The sequence below is a fragment of the Octodon degus genome, unplaced genomic scaffold (assembly GCF_000260255.1).
Source record: "Octodon degus isolate 3935 unplaced genomic scaffold, OctDeg1.0 scaffold00117, whole genome shotgun sequence".
NCBI lineage: Eukaryota > Metazoa > Chordata > Mammalia > Rodentia > Octodontidae > Octodon > Octodon degus.
Window position 1 is genome coordinate 9,254,504 of NW_004524693.1, and position 18,673 is coordinate 9,273,176.

At 39.1% G+C, this 18,673-nt stretch overlaps 1 protein-coding gene across 7 annotated transcripts in view; it reads right to left on the minus strand.

Annotated features, from left to right (window-relative positions):
• Tmem164 (transmembrane protein 164) overlaps positions 1–18,673 on the minus strand; it is a 202,884-nt gene that overhangs the window by 64,033 nt on the left and 120,178 nt on the right. For all 7 annotated transcript variants that reach the window (XM_023699904.1, XM_023699908.1, XM_023699906.1 and 4 more), the window contains one exon: positions 9,478–9,544. In XM_023699904.1, coding sequence (XP_023555672.1) covers positions 9,478–9,544 — 67 coding nt within the window. The remainder of the gene's footprint in view (positions 1–9,477; positions 9,545–18,673) is intronic.

The following is an 18,673-nucleotide window of genomic DNA, read 5'->3' on the forward strand; positions in this document are numbered from 1 at the left end:
ATATTAAAAAAAATAAAATAAATAAATGTAGGAGGTAACTCTCTTTTTAAGTCTTTGTAATCTAAGATTAGGTAGCAATTTCTTTTCTTTCTTTCTTTTTTTTTTTTTTGGGGGAACCAGGGATTGAACTCAGGACCTTTCACTTGCCAGGCAAGTGCTTATTCTACTGAGCTATCTCCTCAGCCCTGGCACCAGTTTCTTAAATATGCCACCAAAACCACAAGTACTTAAATAAAAAATAGAGAAATCAGACTTAGGCAAAATTTTTAAAAATGATTACTTCAAGGAATACTGCCAAGAAAATGCAAAGAACAACCCACAAAAGTACTTCAAATAATATATCTGATAAGAATCTGATAATCAGAAAGAACTCAACAGTAAAAAGCAATTCAAAGAGACATTTCCCCAAAGAGACATACAAATGGCTAATAAGTACATGAAAAGGTATTCACATCATGACTCCCTAGACTGGCTATAATCTGGAAGAAAATAGCAAGTGTTGGTGGGGATGTAGAGAACATGGAATCCTAACACACTGTTGGATATAAGAGAAATAGTGATTGAGGGTTATTGAAGATATAAAATGGGATGGTCATTTTGGAAAACAGTCTAACGTTTTCTCCACAGCTTACACACAGAGTGATGTGACACAGCAATTTCACTTCTAGGTACATACCCCTAAAGCGGACATTCAGGTAGTTTTACACAAATACTCAGAGCAGCATTATTCCTATCAATAAAACAGGTAGAAAAAATCCAAATGCCCATCAATGGATGGATGCTGTAATAAAACATGGTATATCATGCAAAGTAATATTATTCAGTCATAAATGAATGATGCGCTCATCTATGCTATTATGTGGATGGAACTTGAAAACTGTTTCCTAAGTGAAGGAAGAGAGCTAGCCACAAAGGACTTTCTATAAAGGTTTCTGTTAACACAAATTTTCCAGAACGTCCAGTTCTACAGAGACATAAATTAAATTAGTAGATACCAGGAACTGGAAAGGAGAATACAGCTAGTGGTTGCTAATTGGTACAGAGTTTATTTTGAGGATAGTTGATGAAAGTCTTCTATAACTAGTGCTCATGATAATCACAACACAATATACTGAAAAGCACTCAATCATATACAGTAAAGGGCTAAGTTTATCATGTGGAAATTAAATCTCTATTCCAATGAAGTCCCTAAAGAAATAGTATAAGACCAACTTCTTGAGAGGCCTTGTGCTTTGACATTTCAAAGCCCTCTGCTACCTCCTCTCAGTTTTTTCATTATCTGTTACCTTTTCTCCCTACCCATGAGGTATAGCAGGTTCCTAATCCTATTTGACAATCTGATGCATCATGAGGTTAAATGAACTTGTCCAAACCCAGAGTCCCAACCTGTGACAATGTGGGAGTAGATCACAGCATAGAACAGAGTCACCTTCAGCCCACACTGTAATTGCCTCAGGTGCTTTGTGTAAATGTGGATGTGTTGAAAGTGGCTCTGGGGAATTGTGCAGGCAGGGTTGAGAACCACTGACTGTAGACCAGAGAGAGTGAAATCCCTCACAAGATAAGACTTCTATGTAAGAAAAATTGCTTGGGGTACTGGCAAGAGAAAAGACGCTGGTAGACTGCCTTTTATAGAACCAAGCATTTCAAACATTGCGCAAGTTCTACAGGAAAACAGGCTGCTGCCTGTCCCTCTCTCCTGTCATTCTCTAAATGAGCTGAGGGCTTCAGGCTAACTGACAAACCCAAGATATCTGGGCATTTGATTTTATTCAAAAAACAAAATGGGCCTAATTCACCTGTTACAATGGAGGAGAGAGGGCTGACCAAATTCCCTAAGAAAACAGGATGACTCTGAAGCACATGCCAAAAAAAAAAAAAAAAAAAAAAAAAGCAGTGTTAGTCCACATGGACAAGAAAGCCTGCCAGGGAATTTTAATCTCACTTAGCATGGGTAATTCAGAAACAAAGCCCCCTTCATGCCACTGAACAGCTCATGAAGCTGCAGCCAAAACTCAGAGGAATATCAAAAAGGGTAAACCAACAGGAACACCCCTTAAAATAGTTAAGATGATATTAGTAATCATAGTAACAACAGCATCTGCTGCCTATTGATCACTTATTATACACTATGCTGCTTACCACATATCCTCTCCATTCAGTGGAGCACCATTTTCTAGATAAGGAAATGAGGTCAGCAGGGTTAGTTACCAAAGCTCATGTAGCTAGTCATCAGCTCACTAACTTTGTTGTGCTATGTGATTTATACATACTCACTAACATAATCCTTGGGACAACTTTATTAGTAGGCACCATAACCACATCCCTTTTATGGATGAGAGAACTGAGGCTCACAGAGGTTAAGTAACTTTTATAACTTGCCCAAGTTCATCTCTCTTAAATTCTGCGGCTGAGGATACAGCTCAGTGGCATAAGCACCTGCCTGGCAAGCACACAGTCCTGAGTTTGATCCCTGGTACCACCAAAAAAAGAAAAAGAAAACTTGCCAACATCTCTCTCTCTCTGTGCTCTGTCCCCACCCTACCTTCATATAATTGCATTTTACTCGCTGTCTGTCTGCCTGCCCCTCCTCATACACACACACACACACACACACACACACACACACACACACACCCGAGTGGCCGAGCCATAGTATAAGCCTAGATAACCTGATCCCTGGGTCCATCCTCTTAACAAAGTACACTAAGGTGAGATACTGTGAAAGTACTACTATTCCAGTTGCAAAAACCCATCCATAGGTAAGGAATTCTTAGTAAAGGCTAAAAAGAGAGAAACATACAAATCTAAGCATGATAAAGCTTAAATGACGTGACAGAAGCAGTGTCACTCATGCCTTCTGATAATCTGCAAAGAAGTGGTGATGTCTGCATTGACACTAGGAAGCCAACCCATAACTTCTCACCTTGCTCTTCATAATCTCAGTGCTGAGTTCATTGTTTTGGCCTCCCTGTACCACGGCATTCCTTTCGGCCTGAACCACCTCCTACTGCAATTGCCACACACAGTCTAATGGCCCATTAGGGCTCTGCTTAGACTTTCCTTCTCTGTGATAACTCTGACTCTCACAGGAGGATGTATGGTAGCTAATAGTGTACATTTAGCTTTAGCATGGAGTTCAAACACCTCTGAAACTCAGTTTCCTCATATGTAAAATAAGGTTCTTAAAAAATGACATGAGAATGAATGTAAATACCTGGTAAGCAGCATGTGCTTCAGAACCACTAACATTAACCTGCCCATTTTGTAGCATTCAGAACACAATTGCAATTTCGCAGTGAAGCCTGAACTGCCCTGTGACTTTCTGTTTTCACAATTTCAACTACGATATAAGGTGAATACCCATTATTCAAAATACTTAGGACTAGAAATGTTTCAGATTTTAGAGGTTATGAGATTTAGGAATATTGCATAGAATCACCAGTTTAGCACCTTTAATCTAAAATCTGAAGCTTTTTGAACACTGGTACTCAAAATTTTTAGACTGTAGAGCATTGTGGTTTGGATTTAAGGAATAAAGATGTTCTACTGATATTTCCATATTTTCTCAGCTATTTACACCTTCCCTTTGTATCTAATGTATAAATTTCTGGAGGACAAGGAATGTTCCTCAGTTGTTATAAGGAACTCTTACAACACACAGCATGATACTTGACGAAAGAATCAATAAGAACCCATGGGATGACTGGTATGGTTGAGGCTGCATTCCTAGAAGATATTATATCCTCAAGGCTTAATCTTAAAATACAGTTAGGAACTGGAGATACTACTATGTTGATGGTAATTTTAGAATTTTGTTTGGCCCAAGAGCCCCAAAACCTTCTCAGCACCCTGACAACCTCAGAGACACTGCATTCGTCTGATCAGATACCTGCCAGCTTTTGTAGAAGATAAAAAACAATTCTGTCTCACATCAGTGCTTTAGGAAATTAAGACCTCTTATGAAACTCATTTTTTAAAAATATATTTTAGGTGCCTTCAGGAATGTAAGGGACCTTCTGTTCCCAGTTCAGGCCCAAAATCGAAACTATAACTATTTTAAATAACTCAATTTGCTAGTCACAGAAATAACACTTCTAAGTCAATTAGCACATTTCAATGTGCCATTTACCAAAGAGTGAGATTCACAAGCTTATTTGCATCAGTGAGAGCAAAGTCCTTCAAGCAGCATACGTGGGGACAAGGTGTGCCAGCAGTGAAGTTGCATCCCAAGAATATTGAAATCATGTTCATAAACATAAGGTAGACACCTCAGTAATAACAAAAGCATTAATAACCTCTTAGACTCAGACTGAGACTTTAGAACATCCAAAAGAATGACACAATAGGGAAAAAGAAGGGGACAAAATAAGGAGTTCAGGGACAACAAAGGAGCAAACACAGAAGATCAGCAGGGATACACAAAAATGGGCAGTTTTGACAATGAAATGATAATATGCTAGCAGCTTTGGATCTTGCAGAAGAAAAGAACTTGATGAAAAGAATCCTTATACATCACTTTTTTCTTCTAATCCTAGTAAAAGACAGATGGCTACAAACACAAATATAGGCCAGGCTAGCGTCTTCGAGGGGAGGCAGGCTGATACAGCACCTAAAATTTCTTTTTCTATGTGTAGTACCCTTTGCCTTGAATACTTAGTAGGAATTCTCATGAGGTTTAAAGACTAAAAAGGCCAAAAGGCAGGGTTGAGGACACAGCATGGGCTCAGTACCTCAACCCAGGGCCAGAATCCCAGCTCTGCATTGTGAGAACTACAACTGAACATCTAAGATGTAACCAGGTTCTGTGGGAGTCCAACCCAGCTCCTATCTCTCTGCTTTCACTATTTTTTCAGAAGGTAGTTTAACCTAGATTAGGTGATATTCTTTGTAAAGTCACAGGCACAGAAAAGGAACGCAGCATCACAAAGGCCCATGGCTATGACAAGGAACTCAAAGAACAGATAGCACATCTATTCTCTGAGCTGAGCTACTGACAGCCTGTGCAGGTGGATCATAATTTTGGATCCACAGACAGGTTTGCAGCAGGGAGGAGAAGATGGATGGGAGATGTAATCCATATTCCCCCAGTATCATAGACAGAACCATGCTTGTGGGCTGGGGATATAGCTTGGTGATGAAGTGCTGGCTTAATCTATGTGAAACTCTTCCATCCCCCAACACACACACACACACACACACACACACACACACACACAGAAAATTGTTCATTTGTTTGGAAAAGAGTACAGTTCTCTTCACCTCCTCAGAGAAGCATATGACCTGACTCTTACAAATGGAGGGAAGCTAAGAAGCATCTCCAGTACTTTGTCAGGAAGAACAACAGAGCAAGCAGAGTAGATCACCAGGGACACACAATAATGGGCAGTTTAGACAACAAAATGATAATACGCTGGAGGCTGTGGATCTTTAAGAAGGAACTTGATGAAAAGAATCCTTATCAGTGATTGTGAATCATTTAAAGCTTTCAATGATACAAATATCCCACTGTGGCATGCATGCTATAGGTTCACCACCAGGGTCCTGAATTCTCCCTTAGGAAGATAAAACTAAATGCAACAAGGTTTGAGTTCCCTACTAATCTAATTATGAATAGTCCTACAAGAAACAAAAGGGCATATCACTAGTAATTTCCTTTAAGACACTACTTCTGAAGCCACATAGATTTTCAGAATCCTGGGTATAAAGCTCACTGCTTTGTAACTGAAGCCACTGGAATACATAGATTTTCTTCTAAGGTGTTACCTTTGAAGATGGAGAATGATGAGGAACAGAAATCCAGGCATTTTCTAGCTGGTCTGTAAACCCTAATGTCAATAAGTCATAGCGTACAATAGCATATGTAGACCTTTACTGAAAACCCTAAGTCCTTTACCTGATTGTGGCAACTCCACCTCAAATTCTCGCACTCCATCTATATTTGAGTACATATACATCAATGGTACAGGAACAAACACTCATTAATTTATTTTTCTTGCTTCCTCATTACTGCTAATGAAAAAGGAGGCATTAAAAGATAAGAGGCCAAGAAGGAATGGCAAAAGAAAAAGAAAATGCTGGCTTTTTTGCCTAATTGGATCATCACATTTAAGAAAGAATTGTCAGTCTTTCTGTGTCTCATTTAAGACAATCTGAGCTCATCTAAGGGTTTACAAAGCAAACATCCCTGAAGGACAGAACTGCCCAAACAGAGTTTCAAGTAACTCAAAGAAGCAGATCAAGGTCAAGTGCAAAGGCACATGGAACTTGAGACATCCTAATATTTGCTCAGCTTCATTAGCAAAAGAGCATAAAGATGTGTAACAGTGACTAGAACCACTAATTTTAAAAGACAGCCCATCATAAAACCTTTAGTGATAGGGAGTTACTTGAACATGCGTGATAAACAAGTATGCAAGATTTGGAAAGTATCTGCTGTTAGTGTTAACAGATAAACTAGCACATGTGTCATGAATTGGGGAAGAAGGAAAGAGGAAGAAAAGGGAAAGAGTAAGGCAAGAAAGGTAGGGGATGTGGGGCAGAGACAATATTCTGTGTGTAGGGTTGTATAGGTGCTATGCACTGAACTGTGTCCCCCTAACCCCTGCCAAAAGCTTTGTGTGGTGAAGTCCTAACCTCTCATACCTCCAAATGTGAGTGTATTTGGAGACAGGGCCTGCAAAGAGGAGACTGAACTAAAAATAGGCCACTAAAATGGGCTTTAATCCAGTCTGATGAGTGTCCTAATGATAATAAATTCGGTCACACAAAGAGACACTATAGACATGTGTGCAGAGAGGTGAACAGATGAAGAGGCAACAAGAGAACTACCATCTGTGAATCAAAGAGAAATGCCTCAGAGGAAGTCAGTCTGCTGGCATCTTGGCTTTGGGGATAATACCAGACCTTGTATCTGGCAAAGGGCCTATGAAAACACCAGCAGACACTATGAGGCACATTATCGTTGGTCTAACAATGTCAACTGAATGAAAACCTCACCACTAAGACCTTAATGATCTGGGATAGACAACTGGGCCCTCTGGTGTCCTTATTCTCATGGCTGCACAATGGGATTCATAAATTCTATGTATGAGAAGGCTATTTGGTTTTCAGTGGGGGAAAGATGCTAGTACAAATAAAGCTGAAGTCAGCTCATCTAGTTGGACTGTATCCACTTCAACTGATGGGAAGGACTATACAGCGAGAATCATGGGCTACAGGCACCCAAAAGTCACAGTGTCTGGTTCTATTAGTCTGGGTCGGGGGTTTCTGACATGTCTTCCCTTCCTGGAATCTGATAGAGGTGCTAAAAATGGAAAGTGGCTGTCTAGGTGCTTGATCATTCAATATTCTAAGAAAATGGGAACAAGAAAGCAGAGAAATAAGATAGTAGCCCATCCACCTCTCTGCCTTAGCAGGCTACCTCCACAGTCGAGTAACTTCTGCTCCAATAGTGTCCCATATCTTTGAGCCTTAAGCAAAAATGTTGTGGTGTGTGAAAGTCTTTTTGCTTGTTGTTTAGTGTTGGGGATGAAACCTTTAGCCTGTACATTCCAGGAAAACACTCTACTACTGACCTATATCCTGGCTTTCCAGCTTCTGTTGTTAACACGACCCTAGCTTACTTCTATGGGCCACCATACAAAATTAGTGGTTTTACTTCTGGCTCTATAGAATCATCTAGAACTACTACTGAAAATGTGATGGACATGTTTCAACACAGACCACAAACTTAAGACTCCCCAAGGGTAGGGATGGGTATCGGTGCTGTTCTTCCACTAGTTTGGTTTTAATTTTATTTTTAATTGACAAATAATGGCATATAACTGGATGGAAGACAATGGTGTATATACTTAAAGGGTATTTATGCAAAGTGAAGCATTGATATGGTCTATATGTGAAACAATGAAATCAGGTTCATTAGGTGATCCTGGAGCATAGTGAGGATTCCCAATCATTGCTTCAGATCAGTGGTGGTGAACCCATGGCATGCATGCTGCAGTGGGCTATTTTTTACAACTGCAAATTTCTAAAAGGTTCACCATAATTGCTTTAGATAAATGCCTTCACTTTTAACTTTGACTTATGTATAACCTGCATATAAAAAAGTACAAGTACCACAAGGGCATACTTGAGCAACTGTAGGGAGGACATGAAAAAATCCTTAGAAAAACAAGGTATAGGTGTGGTTGTAGAATCAGGCTCTGATCCTCATTTGGCCACTAGAAAGTTATGGAACTTCCTGACCATCCATTTCTTCCCCTATAAAATAAAGGGCTGCAAGATTTACCCTATTTCCCATGCCTATTATATTAAAAGGCCTTGTGAACTAAAAAATGCTATCCAAAAAAGATTACCAAGAGTTAAATTATGGTCTTCGTGTATGAAGTAAATTTGAGTTATGAAAGCAAAAGCCAAGAAGAATGATTTTATGGATGATTTCTTTTCTTTTCTTTTTTTTTTTTTGTTTGTTTCTTTTGTGGAACCAGGGATTGAACTCAGGTCCTTGCACTTGCCAGGCAAGTGCTTATTCCATTGAGCTATCTCCCCGGCCCCTATGGATGATTTCTTTCCTGGAGCTTTTGAAAATTGACTGCTAATCCTTGCCCAGTCCTGTATGTGTGAATCTGAGGATAATACCCTACATCACCAACACTATGGCTTCTGCTCTACTTTAAAAAAATTTAAAAGTATTTAAAAGAATATTTTATTTATTTATTTATTTATTTATTTATTTTGTACAGGGTCTCACTATGCAGCTCTAGCTGGTAGTGATTTTCCTGTCTCAGTCTTCCCAGTGCAGGGGTTACAGGTGTGCAATACCATGCTGGGATGGCATGTGGTACCAGGGATCAAACCCGTGTCCTTGCATTTACTAGGAGGCACTTAGACCACAGGCAGAGCTATCTCCCCAGCCCCATACTCTTGAGGAAAATTTATCACCTAATCCCCTACCACAGTAGTGTTTGCATGCTAGCCTCAGGGTGGGGTGTAATTCACACCTCCTGGTGGGTTGGGTGAATGATGAAGGAATCTAATTCTTCCCCAAGGAGGCCCTTGGCAAGGTAGACAGCTTTGAGACTCCCTAAAACATAAGCATAGGCCACTATGCCAGAGCCTACTTAACAGCCACTAAGAATACCTGGAAGTCTCTGTTTAATGCATGGTGCTCCAGCCCCCTTTCTTTCAACCACACTTCCACCAGTTTCTCTGGGCCTTTTCAGTTTGCCCCCATTCTGATTTAAACACTTATTGTAGATGCAGTTCCACAGAATACTGATATCCCATCAACCTCCACTGCATCCAAGCAGGATTACATCAAACCTCAACACACACACACACACACACACACACACACACACACACATCACACCTGCATATATAGAGGATAAGAATGAAGACAGGCACTAGATAACAAAGGGATAAACACATACTTTTCTGGATGTTGCCAGAACATTTCTATAATAGTCTACTTACCAGCCGGGTATTTACCACAGGAAACAGTAGTGCCAAAAGAGCTCCATTCAACATGTGCATTTGCAACCTATAGGGAAAAGAAAATCAAGTCAGCTCACATTCAGACTCTGATTCAAAGAAGAAAATGTGTTAGGTTAAACCAGGTCATCTGGGAGAGGGCTAAGTATACAAGTGGTTCTGTGTAAAACAGCCCTAAGGTCTGAGAACCTGCAAAATAAATTAAAAGTAACATGTTTTACATTAAGTAAAATGCTCTGAAGAGTACTATCACTGCCTCAGAATCCCCCGGACACTTAGGGTTTGATCATAACACTTCAAGGGTCGGCAAAATAGCCCAGTGGATTAAAGCACCTGCAAGAAGGCACAAGGGCCGGGGGTTTGATCCCTAGGCCTGCCCTCAGGGTGTGCTGAGAAGGCAATTGAGACTGGATGTGGTGGCATGCGCTTGTAACGCCAGCACGTGGGAGGCTGTAAACAGAGGAGGATCACTATGAGTCCAGTCTACACAGTGAGACCCTATAGACCCTGTAGACCCTGTCCTAAATAAATAAAAAAAACATTGTAACACTTCATTACATCATGACCTATATGATCCTTAAACATTCAGCCAGCTGGAACCAATGGTTTCAACTGCTATGGTACTGGAAAGGGGAAGCTAGTCGTTAAAAGCTCCCTTGTTAAAGTAAAAGACAATTAGAAGACAGCTACTTGTTTATACAGCCATGGCCAAGACTTTTCCCCAAACAAGAGACTTGAATACAAAAGCTGGGACAAACCTCCAATAGGAAGCCAATTGCAGTGTTTTGCAAGCTGTATTTCCCTATTCTCTTAGAAATGCCTTCAAGAACTGCTGCAGGAGATGGGAAGGGCAAATGTGGCAGTTCTCCAGGTTTGCTTTGATCAGTTTTATATATTGGGCCCTGTAAAATGGGCAATGAAAAAATAGTGTACATCAAGTAATGAATGGTATTGCTTCCTGGTTCCAGTACCAGATGTTTAAAAATGCAAACTCTTCACAAATCAACAACAATTAACTGAACAAGAAACCCTACTTGTAAAGGCTCTGAAGAAGGATTTAAGCAGCTCTCTTCATCATTGAGGGCAAATGCTCCGTACTCCTCATGAAAAGCTGATTGCATGGTTCATGGACAACCATCACTGAGTCAACATGCTGCTTAACACTTGCATACCCAAATTCTGGAAGCAGCCTGGATATCATTAACAGATGACTGGATAAAGAAAATGTGGTATTTATATATAATGGAATGCTACTTGGCTATAAAGAACAACAAATTTGAACCATTTGCAGGAAAAGGATACACCTGGAAAATATAATGTTAAGTGAAATAAACCAGACTTAAATACCATATGGTATCACTCATTTGAATGAGGCAAGGCACAACAAAGAAAATGACACAGGATGTCTAGAAAGGGGCCAGGGAACAGATTGAGTGGACCAAGGAGCAAGGGGAATGAGAGGAATAAAGATGCACCATGTTCAGGATCCTAGTTTTGCCAATGAACATAAACATTACATGTCAGAACATGTGCTAAGACAAATAATGCCAATAAATATGAAAAAGTGTATAGGGGAAGCAGAGCAGGAGGAGAAGGGGAGAAAAAAACAAGTTGTAATATGGACATGTAACCGTTCCCCAAGATGATTACAAACTGCAGGAATTGTAAACATGTAAACATAATAAAGTAAAAAGCCTAAAAAGAAAAGATACTTCAAGACACTACAGACATCATCTGGGTCTCAGCGTCTGTCTGCCGGACCTTCTAAAACTGTGGGTCCTTTCTCAGAATTCACAAAAGTGTTTGTAAGACTAAGAGACATTATAAGATCCCAAAAATGGCTCAGAAGTTCCAAGACTCCTTTTCATTTCCCCTAGTCTGTTTCTTCCCACGTTCGTCACCAAAGCCTCGGTGACAATGAGAATCTGCACTGAATACATTCCAGGCAAGTATCTAATTAACTGCTTCACTGAAACACTCATTTAATTTTACAGCAACCTTCTGAGATAGATATAATGACTTTCCCCGGCTTGCTGATGAGCAAACCAGGTTCACTGATGTGAGATGACCAGATGAATGTCATATATCAGATAGTATCCAGGGCTCACACCCAGATTTATCTGACTTCAGACTTCCAACTCTTCTTTCTCCAGGCCTTACATCAGTCTGCCTCCCTTCCCCTTAGCCTCCCAAATGGCTTCAAGTGATAAGTTAGAGATGCTCCCTGTCCTTCCTATTGGGTTCAGGGTCTCTCGCCTCTTCCTGCATTGCCCAGCCCAAGTTTAACATGCTTTCCAAGGAAAATTTTAAGAGAAGAAGCCTTCTTGACCAGGACAGGGCAAAGCAGCTGTTCAGGTTAATGGGAGTTGGCTTAGTGCATAAAAATGAGGCATACCAATATAATGCTACACTGGCCACCTGGAGCAGGAGTTTGTAGATGAAAAAAAAAATAGAATAGGAACCTCCTTAGGTCCTCTAGCTAATTCTGACTAGAAAGAGGTAAAATCCAAACTTAACTAGAGAAATTTCCCTGGGAAGCAAGTCAAAGACAGGGGTAGAAAAAGAGAAAAACCAAAACAAATAAAGCAGTTTTGGCATGTACACCAGGAGATTAAAATTTTAAAAAAGCCAATAGGCAAGACAGAGAGAAAACCAAATGCACAAATGGTAAGTCGCCTTCACCTCCAATAGAACAAAAGGGAAGCAAAGGTGGCCGGACTAACTTCAAGGCAATATATACTCACACCTATGAACTCACATATTCATATACACGCACACTCATTCTAGAGTCATTATATTATTCACTCCAGTGCCATTATTTAATACAATAGACATTACAAATCCACATGCCTCTTTACTATCTCCAAGCTAACCATGAACAAAGTACCCTCTTGTCAACTAGTTGCCCACCCCAATTATAAGGCCTTAAAAGGTAAGCCAAGGACAAATAAACAAAAAGGTGAATATAGATGACCAGAAGAAATAATGTAGGCAGAGTTGCCCAGAAGCCAATCCAGTTACGGGAAGTTCTGGGACTGATGGGAACTTCTGGGTGTAGGAGGAAAGGCCACTCAACCCCCTATAAAAGCAGCTGTGAACAAAAGGCCCACAGTTCCTCCACCTTTCGAGAGTCTCCTACCCTATTTCTTTCATTTCATGTTAGCTATCAATCTCCTTTGGTCTCTCTTGCTTTTCTACTTTATAAATCAAGTGTCTTTCTTTCATTAAACTTTGTCTCTAGCCAGGGAGATAGCTCAGTGACATAAATGCCTGCCTGGCCAGTGCAAGGTCCTGAATATGATCTCCAGTGTTAAAAAAGAAAAGAAAAACCCTTTGTCCCTATTTTTTTTTTTTTACTGATGCAAAATTTATAATCCCAGTGGGCTGTTCGGACAGTGGAGTAGTGCTGTTCATCCCCCAGATGCAACATCTTGGTTCCCTTACTAGGACCCAAGCCTAAGAGGTTGGTCAGCTTACCACAGGCACATCACTCCAGTGTATGGTACCCTGCACTCTGAGAAGCTGGCTCCATGCCTGGGGTCAAAAGTCTGGCCTAACTCTGCCCTATGGCCTCCTATGGGACACCACATCACACACACTGTCCATGGGAGAAGAAAAATCACACTGATATTCTCCAGGTAATGCTGGATTCTGGAGCCAAGCTTTGCACTGACCTCAAAGGAATATTGGTATTAGCACAAGGCCAATGAGACACTTGGACACTGAAAGCTACATGTTGAAGATGAAAGACTTGCTTCCAAGGTCCCATAGAAGGTCAAAGAAAAGGAGATAAAACTAACGTCAAGATTCAAGGTAAGTTCTTAGATAAAGAGAAGCTTTGTGCCAGATTCTCAAAATTCAGAAATACAAGCTTACATACATGCCAAAAATGAATTATGTTCTTGCATATTAATAACTGCAAAGAAACTGTAAAATGCTCAAGTCAACAACTTCGGACATTGACAGTCTTATGGAAAACCCACTACTATTATGGACTATTGGATATATTGGGATATTTTGCTGAACTCATGCACCTACAGTATTGAAGTGACAATGGAATACCCTTCTCTGACAAAACTAACCAAAAAATGGAGATACAAATGAACGACCATTTTGTATCTGTATACTCAAAATAGGATAGATATGCAGCTCCATTCTCTTAATTCAATGAATAGAGAGGTTTGTTCTAATAGTGTTTGAGACAGGATATCAGGTCTGCTCTTGTACAATGAATAACCACTAAGACAACAATATGCAATGTATTAATTATTGAAAATGTACTAGTAATCAGTTGTGAAACTGTCTTATTGCTATTTGTTTCTCAATACAAATATTTTAAAAATAAAAAACTGCAAAGATCGCTACCATGTATTAAACATTTCTATAAGAAAATCACTAAGCTAAGTACTCAAATATAACATGTCTTTCAATCTTCACAGTTTTTATTTTCATCTTCTTCATTTTGTAGTTGAGAAAACCCAAGCTTCAAGTGATTAAGTAACTTGCCCCACAGCATAGACAGAACTGGCAGAGGCAGAAGTCACAGTTCCTAACAAGTTTCAAGCCTGCGTTTTTGTCAATGTACTTGTACTTAGCTTCAAATGCATTGCATGAACATTACACATGTTCTATGGTGTGTGTGTGTGTGTGTGTGTGTGTGTGTGTATACCTGTGTGTATCTATGTGTATCAGACACATGTGCAAGGCATAAATTCTAGGATACTCAAGGGACAGTAGAGGTCATGTCGGAAAGCAGTAGAAAGAACCTTTCATATGTTTGTGGTGAAACTGTCATGATTACACAGCTATACCAGAATAAAGACCAAGAATGCAGAAACAGCTAACCCAGTGTCTTGGTTACTTTTCTTTCACTGCTGAGAATGAATACCCAACATCCAAAATTAAAAGTGGAAAGGTTTACTTAGCTTAGTCTGTAGAAATTTCAGTCAAAGAGGGTGGCATCACAGAGAATACTTCGTGGTACCCACAAGGTAGCAAAAGCAACAAGGGAAGACCATGGGTCTTTCTATCCCTTATACCTTATGCAGGATACTTTGGGCAAGTAGCACTCACACCCTTACTTTACCATGAATCAATTCCAAGGTCACACATTCCAGATCCAACCACCTCTGTGAATGCCTCACCTATGACCACATGAGGCTTTGAGGGCCATCTAGACATAAGAAATGACATCCAGTAATGGGCAAAGGCTTTTATTTTTACAAATTCCTGACTCTAGCCTACGACCCAGATTTCTACTGGTTATTGGAAATGGATACTAGACCACTAGAAAGTCCTATGAGAGTTCCATCAGTGTACAATGGGAAAGGTGATAGCACCCATAGGGTTATTAAAAAGGATTAAAATTTCAAATTGCTTAGAAAAATAGATGGTATACAGTAAGAATCACAGACACATTGGTTGAACAAATAAAGAATTCAAAGCTTCAAGATGAATGTAGGGAAGGAGGAAAGGTCAAAGAGAAAAGAAAGAAAGAAAGAAAAAGAACAGAAAAGAAAAGAAAGGAAGGACAGTAGGAAGGAAGGAAGAAAGCCAGAAAGAAGGAAAGGAATAAAGAAAGAAAACAGGGAGAAGGGAGAGAAAATAAGTGAAGAAAACTAGGACAGAGAAAGAAGGTGAGGGAAGGAAGCAACAAATAAGGGAGGTACAGAGAGGAAGAAAGAAAAGAAAATCATGAGAGAAATCAAACTTTTAAAAATTCAAAGGATAAGAAAGAAAGCCTGAGAAATCAAAAGGATGAACTGTAGACTAGAACCAAAAATCAGAGTTTGGCGACAGACTTCAGTGATATTCATGAATTCACTTCTATGCAGTTCCAAACCTTGGCCATTATATGGCATACATGTTTGATTTTCTGCATATTTCGGTTTCTTCACACTTAAAAACTCTCCAGGGAAGAGATGTAAGTCAGTGGTGGATTCCTTGCCATGTCTAATATCCTGGGTTTGATCCTTAATACTTCTAAGAACAAAACAAAGCAAAGCAAAACAAAATAAAACAAAATATCTCCTTTCGGAATAGGGGCAGTCTTAAAGGTAACAGAGTCAGGTGCCACCCTTTGATACCCAAACTAACCAGCCCACACCGAAGCCTCCTCCTCCATACCCAGGGTGCAATACTCTTCTACTTTCATCCTCTCAGGGCCAGGAATGCCCCTACAATTTAGGGCCTAGGGAAATTATTCAAAGTAGCCAACCCTACACTTTACCCTACCCCATTTTACCTTTTGCACCACTGTCAAGATGATGGCCTAAAACCTTTCCCTACTCTACTGTTTCTGTGTCCTGACCACCCAACTCTGGTGTGTTTTCCTTATGGCCCCACTCAGTTTTCCAGAGCTCTATGGACATAATAAACTCGTTTACTCAGCTTCCTTCTGTCTCCACTAGGGGCCACGATATGTACCTTTCCATAAAAGCTATAAAGACATCGTAGTACAACCATACATGCATGTCAATGTTTGTAGCAGCACAATTCATAATACCTAAATCTTGCAAGCACCCTGGATGCACATCAACAGATGAACTGATAAAGAAAATGTGCAATCTATACTATTCGACTATGAAAAAGGGTCAACTTGACATATCTGTAGGAAAATAGATATACTGGAAAATATGTCAAGGGAAATAAATCAGACACAAGATTAAATACCTTATGGCATCTCCTTTTTAAGTAAGACAGAATATACAAATAGACAGTAAAATAAAGGACCGAGAGGAATAAATAGAGGTAGATCTTTTACAAATGGGAAGGGGTCCAGAAGAATGAGGGCAAAGGGTGAGGGGAGAGGAACAGGAAATGAAAAGACTTAAGTTATGTCATGTACTTGTACCAAATACCCACAACGAATGTTAACATTCTATGACATAAACATGTACTAAAAATAAGGAGGAGGAGAAGGAGGAAGAGGAGGAAAACAGGGAAAGGGGATTTAGACAATGAGGGAAGGAAAAAAGGATTAAAAAAGAAACAAACTGTGTTATGTACATGTATCCACTCCCCAGCATGGGTGTAAACTTCATGTACTGCAAGCACACACTAATGAAAGAAAGAAAGAAAGAAAGAAAGAAAGAAAGAAAGAAAGAAAGAAAGACAAAAGGAAAAAAGACTGAAAGAGAGTCCTTACAATGTCACAAATATTTTCTGTAAGATTTTTGGCTTTGGATAAGCTACTGTGCTTAGCTTAGTAAGAATTTGGGCTCCATATAGAAAAAAATGTCACCTGTCACCAAACAGACACCAATGGTCTTAAATCCAAAGCAATTCAGATCAAAATTCTTTTAGGGTATTTCACAGATATAAATTCACCTTAAAATATGTCTGGAAGGGCAAAGAAACAGATACAGATAAAAACAATACTACAAAAAAAGCAGGTAAAGAAATCAGATAATGTCATTCTAAGTTACAATGTGGTGTTGGACAAGAATACATGTATTAGCTAATAAAAATATATAGTTCAAAATCTGACCCACAATCATATGGCCATTTGATTTTGACAACAGCAAAAATAATATTGGAATACCTGGACATGCTTATGGAAAATGATACACATACATATTCTAAACCGTGTCTTAAAAGGAAAATCATGAATCTGAATAGAAAATGTAAAACTTTAAAAGTTTGAAATGAAAACCTACTATTTCTGAGTCTTTTGGCTAAGTTCAATTGTTAAAAAAAAAAACAAAAAAAAACCAAAACCCAGGAGAAAATCTCTGTGACTTTTAGTTAGGCAAGCAATTCTTTGACGAACATGACAATAGAAACACAACACATGAATGAAAATAAGTCAAATCTAATAAAACTGGAAAACTTCTGATCTGAAAAATGTTAAAGACAGTAAAAAGAAAAACTATATGTTATTTGAGAATGTAAGAAAATACTTTCAAGTCATAGATTATTCAATAATAATTTTTAGTCAAACTATATAAAAATATCCTCAGGGAAAGAAAAACCCTAAATTTAAAAATAGGCTAAAAGATTCCCAGAAAAGATACTATATATGGGACTAGAGAGGTACAGCCCAGGGGTAGAGTGCTTGACTAGCATGCACAAAGCCCTGGGTTACATCCCTCTTACCACGCACAAGCGCAGACACACATAACATCAAAAGATACATGCATGGTATAAAAGTATGGGAGAAGATATACTATACTGTTAGGGAAATGCAAACTAAAACCAAAATCAGATGTTATTCTTCCCTTATTAATAGAATTATTAAAATAAAAATACTGACAATATCAACTGCTGGAGAAGATATAAGAAACCAGAACTTCTACTAGGTATGGTAGTGTATGCCTATAATCCCAGCACCTGGAAGGATGAGACAAGATGATTGCTATGAATTTGAGGCTACGCTGGGCTACATAATGAGTTCACACTGTGAACTCAATGAATTTTCACATAGTGAGAACTTCTCTTCAAAAACCAGGGGGAAAAAAATCCAAAACTAAAACCCCCAAATATTATTGTTAGAAGTGTAGAAGAATTACTTTGGGAAATAGTTTAGGAGTACCTTATGAAATTTAGAAAGTTTAAAACTACTTATCCATGATCCAATAATCCTGGATATTTACTCTCATGAGATAAAAATGCATGCTTCACGAGACTGTACAGCCAAATGTTTACACCAAAGCAGCTCTAATCTAATCATAATAGCGCGAATCCTGAAGCAATGTAAATACCCTTCAGTGAGTGAAAAAGAACAAAGTATGACACATATACTAACCATTTAGCAATAATAAGGAGTAAAGGATTGATGCAACAAGTTGAATGAATCTCAAAAATATTAGGCTACATGAACACAATCTCTCCCAAAAGTTATGTACAGTAGGATTCATATAAATATGATATTCACCAGAGTGAAGGGAAGCTGCTGCATGGTTGCCAGGATTCTGGCATATGGGTGTCATTCCAAAGAGACAGTATAAAGAATTTTCAGAGTGATGGTACAATTCAATACCCTCACTGTGAGGATAGTTACAGCAATATAGACATGTGTTAAAATTTACAACAGAAAAGTCAAGGCTGCCGTATAACAAAATTCAAAATATACATGAAAAGGAAAACATCAAACACTCCCAGAGTTAACTTTCACGCCCAGAAAGTGATCCAAGATTCTAATCCTGCTAAACAATGTTTTCTCAAATTTTTAATCTTA